At 38.9% G+C, this 12,794-nt stretch overlaps 1 protein-coding gene across 1 annotated transcript in view; it reads right to left on the bottom strand.

Moving 5' to 3' along the window:
• The window catches only part of Map3k15 (mitogen-activated protein kinase kinase kinase 15), a 131,420-nt gene that overhangs the window by 19,258 nt on the left and 99,368 nt on the right, over window positions 1-12,794 (bottom strand). The window contains exons 14-18 of the mRNA XM_006973268.4: window positions 10,187-10,274; window positions 8,260-8,393; window positions 5,552-5,679; window positions 2,874-3,004; window positions 2,546-2,651 (exon numbers count right to left, since the gene is read on the bottom strand). Coding sequence (XP_006973330.3) covers window positions 2,546-2,651; window positions 2,874-3,004; window positions 5,552-5,679; window positions 8,260-8,393; window positions 10,187-10,274 — 587 coding nt within the window. The remainder of the gene's footprint in view (window positions 1-2,545; window positions 2,652-2,873; window positions 3,005-5,551; window positions 5,680-8,259; window positions 8,394-10,186; window positions 10,275-12,794) is intronic.

Below are 12,794 nucleotides of genomic sequence, written 5' to 3'. Positions count from 1 at the left end.
GAATATGGAGGTGGACAATTAATACTAAAAGCAATTTGAAAAGTTATGGGAACTTGCTATTGTAGAAGCTTCTTAAAATATATTCATATAGGAAAGGAAGTTAAGAAAGTCACTATATAATGGGAAAGATAATTCACCAACTAGACATTTTATGCTACCAAGCAAATCCTCTACTGCTAGGAATGGGTTACATCTTGTTGAGGCATTGGCCAAAGGGGTCCCATAGAACCCCCAAACACTACTGGTATCATCAAGGTTATTGGTTACTCTCCATAACCTGATAGAATGCCCTATTGCTGAAGACACAACTTATTTTACATCATCAAACATGGAGATATCAACTTGGTGTCAACTAGAAGTTTTTTAAATTAATTTATTTAATTTTCATTAGTGTAGCTGCGTGAGGGTGTTGGATCACCTGGAACTGGAATTACAGACAGTTGTGAGCTGCCATGTGGGTGCTAAGAATTGAACCTGGGTCCTCTAGAAGAGCAGCCAGTGCTCTTAACCACTGAGCCATCTCTCTAGCCATGCAAATAGAAGTTTTACCCCTACTGATTGGTGTTCATGATGCTGAAAAGTACTTTGCACAGTAGTGGAGGAGAAAAGCAAACATTATTACCCAGCTATAAACCCTGCCATCTATGACAGTGAGCTGCCCTGAAAGAGAAACTGGTATAATAGTGGTACAAATGTTATGGGAGTAACCAATATCTTTTTCAACTGGATTTAAGACTCATTCCATGAAATGAAACCCATACTTGACACTGTCAAGAACATAAGAAAATAGATGGGTCATGGGCCTAGGTGAAAACCTACTATTATTCTGCTAAAGGAACCCAGTAATAAAATGACTAATGTGGTGATATTTTATTTGTGCTGAAATGTGGTGGTGATATTTTATTTGTATGTTAATAAACAAAGTTTGCCTGGAGATCAGAGGAAATAGCAAGCCATTAACACAAAAGTCAGGCAGTGGTAGCACATACCCTTAATCTGATCACTTGGCAGGCAGGGTCTCTGTGTGTTCAAGGTCACACTGGGAACAGAGCCAAGCATAGTGACACATGCCTTTAAACCCAGTACCAACCATAGAGACCTGGAGGTCTGTACAGACAGGCAGTGACAAAGAAGTGAGGTAGCTGGGCTAAGAGCCAATAAGAGAGTTTAACAGCAAGGCAATAAAGGTGCACGTAGACAGGAAGTAACTCACTTTTTTGGGAGCTACAGAGCTGGTGAGGTAAGGTGGTTGGTGGCTCTCACTATTTCCATGATCTCTAAGGCTTTCACCCCTATATTTGGCTCCGTATTCTTTATTTAATAAGATTGCTTAGAATTTCGTCTACATTTGGCACCCAACATGGGGCAGGAATTCATAAAAAAGCCACTTGGCTGTGGCCTTGCAGGCCCCAGCTTGGCCAGAGCTGCAAGTGGCCGGAATGCTTGTGGGGATACAGAGTCCCTGGCTCAGGCCCAGTATGGCTCAGACCAGAGCATGCGGCTGGACTTTCTTTAGCTTTTAGCTTTTTTTCTTCTCCTGGTAGGTAGTAGGCTCTCTCTCGCTCTCTCTCTCTCTCTCTCTCCTCTACAGACTCCCAATGACATATTGATATATCTATAATACTAAAGATTAGTCTTGTAGTAGGTAGGAATTAACACAAAGACCCACAAATGGACAATGTGCAGAAAAGTGAGAGACTTTGGAGCACTCAGCCCTAAATGGGATGTCTTTATCAAAACCCTCCCCTCAAGGTTCAGGGATATGCAAAAGAGGAGGCAAAAAGATTGTAAGACCCAGAAGTGGTAGGTGACTCCAAGAACATCTTCCAGACACAACAGGATTGATACATATATGAACTCACAGAGACTATGACAATATAACTAAGACCTGCACAGGTTCTAAACAAACAAAAGACTCAACACTGAGAAGAAGTAGACACAAAGTCTCACCCCTAACCAAGAAGCTATTTGTAATTGATACCTGCTGGGAAAGGGAAAAAATCTTAGATTGTCATTTGGTATATTAACCACAGTCTAGGGCAGGTAGGGCCCATGCCCAGGAGTAACTGGACAACATGAAACAGACTCCATGTTTTTTACACACTTTTTGTTTTGTTTTAGTACTTTTTAATCTTACTGTTTTTTCAAGATTGTTTTGATTTTCATTTTGTAACACACACAGAGAAAATGAGAGAGGGAGGGAGGGAGGGAGGGAGGGAAGGAGGGAGGGAGGGAGGGAGGGAGGGAGAGAGAGAGAGAGAGAGAGAGAGAGAGAGAGAGAGAGAGAGAGAGAGAGAGAGAGAGAGAGAGCACGAAGAAGCGCATGAGTTGGGTAGGTAGGAAGGATGGATCTTGGAGGAGTTGGAGAAAGGGAAATGTATGATCAAACTATTTTTCTATGTTTAAAATCTTAAGAAAATTTAGAAAAATAAAAATGACACTCTGTGTTGAAAAGGTGACCAATAGGGAGTTTGCAGATGACCACAGATTCAGAAGAAAGCTTAGATCCAAGATGGCACCATACAGGCAGCTCTGCTCTGCTTACCTGCAAAGGTCTCGGTGCATGGGTTAATTCTTGCAAGGCGTTTAGATGTTCCAAAATCAGAGATTTTTACCACTCCACTATAGGTGTTCACCAGAACATTATCACCCTTTGGAAAAAGAACAGCGTTGAGTGTGTAAAGGCAGATTTAAACAAATCAGCACCCTATAGTGTGGGACCTTGATAAACTCTCTCTACAAAGACTGGGTCTGACATAGGCTAGGGTGGGGGTTATCCTGCTAAGCTGTCTCCCTCTGTGAGTAGACTATTCCGCCATACTATAGTGAAGGCTTAGAAAAATGCCACTTTGATGGATTAGAGAAGCCCATACCTTTATGTCCCTGTGAACTATCTGGTTTTCATGGAGATACTTCAGGCCTTCCAGGATCTGTTTGGTATAAAACTTGATAGTGGGTTCCTTCATTGGTCCCCATTTGGATCGCAAGAGAGCGGAAAGGCTTCCTAGAAAGTGACATAGCAAAACCAAACCGAACCAAACAAAAGGAACCAAACCAAAAAAATAAAACAAAAAACCAACAGGATGATAAAGATTCATTTGTAAGGGGTCAGGGAAGTAAACTAAAGTGATATTTTTAACCTTACACTAGTATTCATATACTGATGATTGCTTTTCAATTAAAATGTTATGAGACTTTTTATTATTTCAATGCACACTCATTTACCCAGCTCTTGCTCATTGCCAGGCACCTTTCCAGAAGCTGTTACATGTGTCATCTCATTTAACCTACCTAATGCTTAGCTGAGATAGGGCTATTTAATATCCCAATGCTGTTTACTTCAAGTATTATAGTATATATGTTATTACTCCAATTTTTACAGTTTATTTACTTAACCAGAAAACTGAATCTTAATGGATAGACCCATTCAAACTACCAGTTATAGATCCAAAAAATTACTTCTAATACTCTATTGCCTACATATAGGGATTTCATAATAAAGCACTAGTATTTGGTTTTATTATCCATTTGCTATTTTGCACTATCTCTTTAAAAGCAACCACGCCAAATGTGATATGAAAGTGTGTATTAGGGATACTAGGTATAAAAATGTTTAAAGGGGGTGGGCATAGGGAGATGGAGGAAAGGTAGGGATGGTGGGAAGGTTTATCAAAACTAAGGATGCATTAAAAAAGCCATTTAAGAAACCAATTATTTTGCAAACTAATTAAAAATATAAAATCATATGAAGGGAGGTATCCTGCATGGGTGGGTATTGCTGCTCCCAGAATCCACAAATCTTTCAAAATTAATTTTATGTGTATGTGCATGCATGAGCTTATAGTTGTCAGAAGAGGGTTTCAGATCCCTTGAAACTGGAGTTACAGACAGTTGTGAGCCACTATGTGGGTGCTGGGAGCAGTAAGTACTCTTAAACACTAAGCATCTCTCCAGCCCAAGTCATAGGTTTTTAAATGAAAATTCCAGTGCAAAGTATGAGATATCTCCCTATGACTTGCTTACCAGCAAGGCCCAAGAGGTTTTCAAGACAAAACAGGCTAATGCCATTCATTGGTCTTGGTTGCCCGCCAGAACTAGTTACTAAGACTGCTGCTGAAGACACAACATACTTTGTTTACAGGACATAGAGAAATCAAGCTGGAACTGACCATGGAACTACCTCTCTGCTGGCTACTTTTCATAGGACTATAAAGTGTTATGCAGGCTGGTAGAGAAGAAAGATAATAGTATACACAATGGTTAAACCCTACATACTCCAATACTGATCAGGCTAACAAGATGTGCTCACTGAGACAATAGGGGCATAATGGTTACAGGGGAGTGGGCAACCCATCATTTTCTGTTGGATTTTAGTTCTATTCCCCAAGAAGGAATAAATGCCTGGTACTGTAAATCTGACTAAAAGCCCATGACTGGGTATATCATAGACCCTACAGGAGAATCTATTACTGTTACTTAGCTAATAGACATGTCAAATTTCCGTGTGTGTGTGTGTGTGTGTGTGTGTGTGTGTGTGTGTGTGTGTGTGTGTGTGTGTTATCCAAAGACTAGTGCTACTCTCAGACTTGGTCAGAGAAGTCTTGGTAGTACGCAGTGATTAATGCAGGCTCATAACTTATCAAAGTACTGAGAATAAATGATTGTTGAGTACTGAGTCATAAATCTATCACTCTTCTCCAAGAATCAGAGAACATTACAGAAGAGGAAATGGAAAGAATCTAAGAGCTAGAAAATGAGGAGGAATGCTAAGAAACAATATCATTTGGATATGACGTGTCCATTACAATTATAAACACATAGCAACTCAAGTTACCTTGCATATGATCTGCATAAGACTAGGCCATTCAATATTCCATCACAGATAGGGGAAGGCTGGTAAGGCTATTAGCAGTTAATAGTTGTGGAAGTTACTTTCTTTAGTGGTCTAGACACTGATATGTTAACCATGCATGCGCTAGTAAAAAACAAAACAAAACAAAACACACACACACACACACACACACACACACACACACACACACACACACACACACACCCTAAACATGCTCATATAAGCAACCCTAATTAAACCCAGTGGGTCACAAAAAGATATGAAAGAAAGAGACTAGTTGGGAAGAAGGAAGTGTCAGCAGGAGTGGAAAAGAGACAACAGGTGATAATAAAGGATAAATAAGATAATGCATTATATGCATGTATAAAATTATAAAAAAAGGTCCAGTGTCCCTTTTCCATCATTTTCCAAACCACCTCTAGACTCCTAGACTGAGAAGAGCAGAGCTCAAGGCCAGAGATTTTGTTCCAATGTATAGCACTCAGTAGATAGTGAGTATTTTAGGCTGAATAAACAAGCCTGAAATAAACTGTTTATGTGCCCTTTGCAAAGTTGTATAGAACTCTTCTGAGAAACCACTGTTTTCCAATCTCCAAAAGGTCTGTCATTTGTTAAGTGGTGAGACAATCAATGACATCCAGACTCTATTCTCATAAGCGAATTCTAGAATGTGAAATCAAAAAAAGAGTAACTACTTACCTCCAGGCACCTGTTCCATAAATATCTTAATGTAGCCATTCTCTGAAATGGAGCCCAGGTACTGGACAATGTTGCGATGCTTGAGATATTTGTGCAGGGCTATTTCTTCATGCAGAGGCTGAGAGTACCTATTGCAGAAAAAAACCAAAGCCTGTATCACTTGCCAAATCCCAGAGCTCTAGGTCCTAGTACTTCTTTAACAGTATCCACCCTGCTGCTAACCATCCCTTCTGGGATCCCTTCCTCAGCTTCCACGAGAATAACCAACTTCCTACCTGTAAAACATAGGATACAGGCTGAATATCCCTAATCCAAAGCTATATGATCAAAATCATTTCAAGTAGCAACACGACACCACTGGAAAACGCCACACTCGACATTGTCAAAATGCAGACACAATGAAGTATTATCTAAAATTACCTTCAGGCTATGTGTACAAGAAACACAAGGAATTTTGTGTTTATATTTGGGTCCCATACTCTACACATACCTTATTATATATACACAAACATTCCAAAATCTGGAAAAAATCTTATCTGAAACACTTCTTGCTTGTTATAAGAATTTCAGATAAGGAATATTCAATCTGTAACAACACAGCTTCTAGGGCTTCTAGGAGACCAGAGTACCTCAAGTCTCTCAGACATCGACAGAGGGCCTGTTATATGGTAAACACTCAACTAACGGCTACTATTTCTACCATCACTATTGCTTGGGCACAGATTCTCCAACAAAATTTCACCTCTTTCAACAAGTCCCTTCTTCCTCCCATGGAAGTTGGTGGTCTGGAAAATTCTGTCCTAAACTGACTTACTCTACAGATTCAACCTAGAACTAATTAGTTGCCAGCTCCAGTCTCTGGACTTTCAAGCTCTTTATGAAACTCTACCACGTTTCTTCATAGACTTCACATAAAGACCATATTGTTTAAGCTGGCACACAAAGACCTTCCAAATCAGGTCAGATGATACCATTAACATTTTTGCCTCATGAGTCCTTCACTAGTCCATACCTTACATTCAAGCTTTGCAGAAACTGCTTTCTCAGTGTATGTTTCTTAACAGCTCTGTTTTTCCCTCATAGGCCCCATTTTCTACAAAGCTATGTGTTACTTATTCCTCAATAAAACCAGCTTGAAGATGATTTGTTCTCTCAAACTTGCCACAGCTCATCCAGAAAAAGTCAGTCCCTCTCTCTTTTCTAAAAACACTTTGTGTACCCTTCTGTTATAGCACCTCTCATTTTAACTCATGGACACAGTGTCTGCATTCTCCACCAAAGTAGCACCCTAGGATCAAGACAGAATCCTGGTCACCTTTTACTCCCTATCACCAACCCAGATTCATGAATGGAAAACATGCCCAGTCACCCTAAATGTAGCCTAAAAACTTTACAAGTTGGACAAAATGGTCTCCTGGACCCTTTCCAGCTCAAATATCCCAGGAACTTCTGTGGGCAAGGAAAAGTTGGAACAGCACTACCAATGGAGATACATGCTAGGAATATCCCCAAATCTACACAACTCCAACAGCTTATCTATCACATGAATAAGGGAGAATATTGGATGAGGGACTCAAGAGACGGGAATGCTCATCTTGTTTCTGTTATGCCCTTTTGGGAGTCCTTTAATCTCCTTCAAGCTTGGTTTCCATATTGGTAATCTGAAGAGATTAGATTAGTTTGTTTCAGGTCTTCATTATAATTATAATTCATATACTATACTATGGCATTGAAAACAAACAAATTGTGAATGAATAGATGGTAATACAGTTGCTAGAAATTCTGTGGAACACAGACAGTGATAACCTAGATGGAGAGATGTATGCACATATCCATTAGCACCCAGAGCTGGAGGCAATACTGCCAATTATGGTGGATGTGTCTGTGGCCCATGATTATTTCTGTTGGGGTCATGATTACATGTGTAGCTTTTGTTTAGATTTAGATGAGGTTTAAATTTAAAATGAAATGAACTAAGAACATGAAGTTGGGTGGGTAGGGAAGCAGGGAGGAACTGGGAGGACTTGGGAGAGGGGAAAGAATATGATTAAAATCTACTGTATGAAAAATTAAAAAAAATGTAATAATAAAAATTGCTAAGTTGTAGTACTGATGGTAGGAAAACAGCCCCAAATCTATGGGTAAGGTTGAAGACCACAGTTATTAACAAAATTTCTATTGTGAAACTCTGATTTTTAACTGCATTTAAGTTCTGTAATGACATTTCCAGACAAATCATAGCCATTTTCAATTGTTACAGTGTAAATTTAAAAGCACTCAGTCAAGGCTGGAGATGTAGCTCAGTGGTAGAGTGCTTGCCTAGCATGCTCGAGGACCTGGGTTCTATCCCCAGCACTGAAAAACAAAGAGAAAAAAAAAAGTTTCTCAGTCACATTTTAAAATATTTTCAAATAGCTGCATAAAATGTAAAATTTCAGACATAGTTGTGGGTAGAAATAGTTTTCTTTTGAAATATGACATTCTTTAATCCACAAACTTCTAAGTAGTTTGATTTTTCTCAATGTATTTCTAATATAAGAGAATAAAAGCAGATCACCCTTATAATAAGAGCATTACAAGTTCTGACAACATAAGGTAGCCACACCATTCTGTTGACACAGATTAAATCCTTACACCATCAGTGGCAGGCTTGGGATACAGATTGTTGAGATAGAAAATGTAGAATACTAAAGGCGGTCCCAACTTGCCTGATATCTCTCTCTGGGATTTCCTTGATGGCTATTCGTACTTGATTACTGAGATCTCGGCCGGCATACACAATCCCATAGGAGCCTTTCCCCAAGACAACTCTCTCCCCATTTGAATCATGGTCATACTCATACTAAACAAGGTAAAACAACAGGACAAAAAAAAAAAGGCAAAACACAACTTAGTGAAGAGAAGCCCAAAATTTATCTAACAAGTTTTTAAAACTATAAAGCATTATTTGAGTGCCAAGCAAAATATGATTCTTAGGCTACACACTTTTCATTTAACAATTATTCTCATTTGTTCATGTATTTATATAATGACTTAATGAAATGTAATTTCAGGAAAGTAAAAAAATAAGACTCACCTGTAAATTACCTGGCTTACCTTTTGGAGATTTTTCACCATTTTAATGCTGCAATTTAAAACTTTCTAAGCATGTTAAGTACCAGAAATCAGTATCTTCCTGCATGATCGCTTATCAACTTGTCAGGAAACAAAACTCTTTCAGTAGCCCGGGAAAGAATTAAAAGTCAGTAAAAGTTAACATCTTAATATCGTATACACATGTTGGGATGACCCCCTTTCAGTCATATAGTTCTAACACATGCTGCAAATACATTTTACAATTAGGATTGCTAGTCTGTTTCACCTGCCCTATCATCAAAACATGTTGTGGCCCTGCTGGATGAGGTAGCACATGCCTATAATTCCAGCACTCAGGAGGCTAAGACAAGTTCATGAGAGCTCAGGGTTAGCCTGGACTACAGAGAAAAAGCTGTCTTAAAAAGCAAAAACCAGGCCAGTGAGATGGCTCAGTGGGTATTGGTGTTTACCATGCAAGCCTGATGACTAGAGTTCAACCCCCCACCCCCAAATCCATAGAAAGAAGGAAGGAGAGAATCAACTCCAGAGTTAATTCTTTGACCTCCACACATAGCATGCACATACATAGTAAATTGAAAATAACAACATGCAGCTGCATTCAAATGTATTCGTGGTAATGATTAAAACAAAGGTGACAATGTCTAAGCAACCCTCATGTAGAACAGAGAGAAAGCAATGAATATTTCTGGGGTTTGGCATGTCTCTACTGTTTCTACTTACCCCAGAGCAATTTATACAATGAATGATGTGTGTGCTCCTTCCTATACCCCTCCTAAGATGCTCATGACAATGAATACACAATGAAGATGACTAAAGGGTCTCCAATGTCAGACTTATTTCACAGCTTTCTCTCTTTCCCACGTCTGTTGCCTTTAAAGGGAATCACTCACTTCACTTTTGCAATACACTTTGATTGTAAACTAAGAATTCTTGTACCTTAACCAATTACTAAAATGAACCCTTTTGATACTTTCTGAAGAAAATCTTAAGGAATTAATTTCATTATAACTTCAAAAATAAAATCTCAAGAAATTGTAATTACTGAGAGAACTTGAATTAGTGGCAAATCTGAATGACTGCAAGATTAAAACACAAATAAGTGATATAGTCAGTGTAGACAACTGTGCTGTCCAAATGAGTTTATGATAATGTCACTTTCCTTAAAGTGATTTAAACTTTGATATATTTAATATACCATGTGCAAGTGGATATAACTAAAGTCTATTTAGGCAAAAATCTGTTTTCAACTTGTCAGCTATTTCTCTTGGAGTCTCATAAGTACTATTAACTTAGAAAAAGAAAACTTTAATGTAACCCATTTTTCTTAAATATTCTGACAGGATCCCACGATCATAAGATTCTTCTACAAAGACACTTTAAACTTAATTTCTGAGACCCATGGACAATGATGTCTGGCTGGTTCAAAGGTATCTTTAACTATATTCAATAGAGGATTCACATGAAAATTGGGACTTTTTCTTCAAGCACCAAAGGTATATTAAAGGATGGTTTCCTAGTTCTGGATTTTCTGTGACTTACCTCTAAGGTGTCTGCATCTGCCTCTCCCTCCAGCTCCACTGTATTGCCCACTCCATTGTTTAGCATCTCTTTGACCAAAGAGCAAAATCTAGAAGAGCAAATGCCACCAAATACCACCCATCAGGATCACTCTTTCCCCTTATGTTTAACTTAACCTTATTGTAGGATATTGTACCTAAACATAAAATAAATTTCTACAAGTTGTAGAACAATCATTCTACTCTTGATTTGACGTGGGACTTTAGTGATTCCCTAATCTAGTTCAAAACATACGTGATGCCTAAGTCCTCTACATGAAGTACTTCTATCAACTAGTTGGTTACCTGATTCCAAAGTACCTCTCTTAAATGCAGCACATATGTAAAACAGAAGAACAGTTTCTCTTCTAGTAAACTGAAGACTTTTTTGTAGGTTCTATCCATAGACTAGAGTTAACTACATTTTGTGTATAGGTACCACATTTCTTTATCCATATATCAGCTGATGGACACATAGACTGTTTCCATTTTTTGGCCATTAAGGGCTGAGATAAACTTAGGAGTACAGCTGTTTCTTTGACAGACTGATTTCAGGTCAGAATAGAGTGATAATTATCAAAGGTAGAGGACAGCAGAGGACAGGGAGGGATAGAAAAAAGATTATCGGGGCTGGCAAGATGGCTCAGTGGCTAAGATCACTGGCTGCTCTTCCAGGGGACCTGGTTTCAATTCCCAGCACCCACATGGCAGCTCACAACTGTCTGGAATTCCAGTTCATACAGACACACAAGCAGATAAAACACAGATGCACATAAAATGAGAATAGGCTATATCCAGTTAGGATAGATATGTAGATCAATGGAATAGAAGTTCAGAAGCAAGTTCTATAAATTTAGAGGGTCAACTCATTTTCTAAAAGTACCAAGAATATTTGATGGAGAAAAGAACATTCTTTTCAACAAATGGTATTGGGACAATCAAATACCTCCTACAAAAGTTCAGATATACTCCTATCTTATAATATATTAACTAAAGGGATAGTGACATATTCAGTGGGAAAGTCACTTGCTGCCAGACCTGAAGACCTAAGTTTAATCTCTGGGATCCATATGGTGGAAGGAGAAAGCCTATTGTAGCAAGTTGTCCTCTCACCTTCACATGAGCCCCTTGCACCCCTGAACAATAAGTAAATAAGTCAAAGGAATGAAAATGAACCAGAGATCTGAATATGACAGCCAAGCCTATTAAATTTATATAAGAAAAAAGAAGAACTATACAGAACCTCCAATTAGGCAAAGAATTTTTTATTTAAATTTAGTTTTTTATTTATGTGTGTTTGTGTGCCTGCTAATCAGTACATATACCATGTGTGCGAAGTGATCATGGAGGCCAGAAGAGGGCAATGGATCCCTAAGATCTGGAGTTACAGGTGATGATGAGCTGCTTGTTGTGGGTTCTCTGCAAGTACTCTTAAGTGCTGAGCCATCTCCAGCCCCTAAAACTTTTAAGTATAAACAAAACTCAAATGACAAGAAAAATGGATAAACCTAATAATTAAAAATGTTTGTGCTACCAAACCAAACTAGTGGGAACTCATGAACTTTAGACCAACAGCTGTGGAGCCTCCACAGGACTGGTCTAGGCCCTCTGCATAAGTGAGACAGTTGTGTAGCTTTGTCTGCTTAAGGGACCCCCTGGCAGTAGGATCAGGATCCATTCCTGGTGCATGAGCTGGCTTTTTGGAGCCTACTACCTATGGTGGGACACCTTGCACAGACTTGACGCAGGGGTTAGGGGCTTGGACCTGTCTCTACTGAATGTGCCAAGCTCTGCTGACTCCCTATGGGAGACCTTGCCTTGTTGGAAGAGGGAATGGGGAAGTGGGTTGGGGGGAGGTAGGAAGGGTGGGAGGAGGGAGGAGAGGGGGATCTGTGATTGGTATGTAAAATGAATAAAAAATTCTTTAATAAAAAATGTTTGTGTTATATGTGATACTATCAGTGACATTAAAAGACAACCAAAGAATGGAAGAAAGTCTTAGCAAAGTGCATCTGGGTACGTATGGAGAATATATAAGTAACCCATAATAAAAAGGCAAATAGCCCAACTAAAATTGGACAAACATCACTTTCACTAGCTGATTCAAGTTAACATTACCAGGAATAACATAAAACTATTAAGTGTGATGGCTTGAAAGAAAATGCCCCTAAAGGAAGTAGCACTATTAGAAGAAGTAGCCTTATGGAGTAGGCATGATCTTGTTGGAGGAAGTGTGTCACTGTGGAGGCGGGCTTTGAGGTATCATATATACTCAAGTCACGCCCAGTGAGACAGACCATTTCCTATTGCCTGCAAGATATAGAACTCTCAGCTACCTCTCCAGCACCATTTCTGCCTTCATACTGTCATGTTCCACCACAATGATAATGGACTGAACCTCTGAAACTGTAAGCCACCACCTCAATTAAATGTTTTTCTTTGTAAGAGTTGCTGTGGTCATGGTGTCTCTTCATAGAAATAGAAACACGAAGACACTGAGTATCCTCTAATATGAGGCACTAAGTAATACACAGTATCTTTTTTGTGCTATTCCTACCCCAAATACATAATACACATATAATTATGAGGAA

Source organism: Peromyscus maniculatus, chromosome X (assembly GCF_049852395.1).
Source record: "Peromyscus maniculatus bairdii isolate BWxNUB_F1_BW_parent chromosome X, HU_Pman_BW_mat_3.1, whole genome shotgun sequence".
Taxonomy (NCBI): Eukaryota; Metazoa; Chordata; class Mammalia; order Rodentia; family Cricetidae; genus Peromyscus; species Peromyscus maniculatus.
The sequence above is the reverse complement of the archived record's forward strand: the minus strand, read 5'-3'. Positions and strand labels throughout refer to the sequence as shown.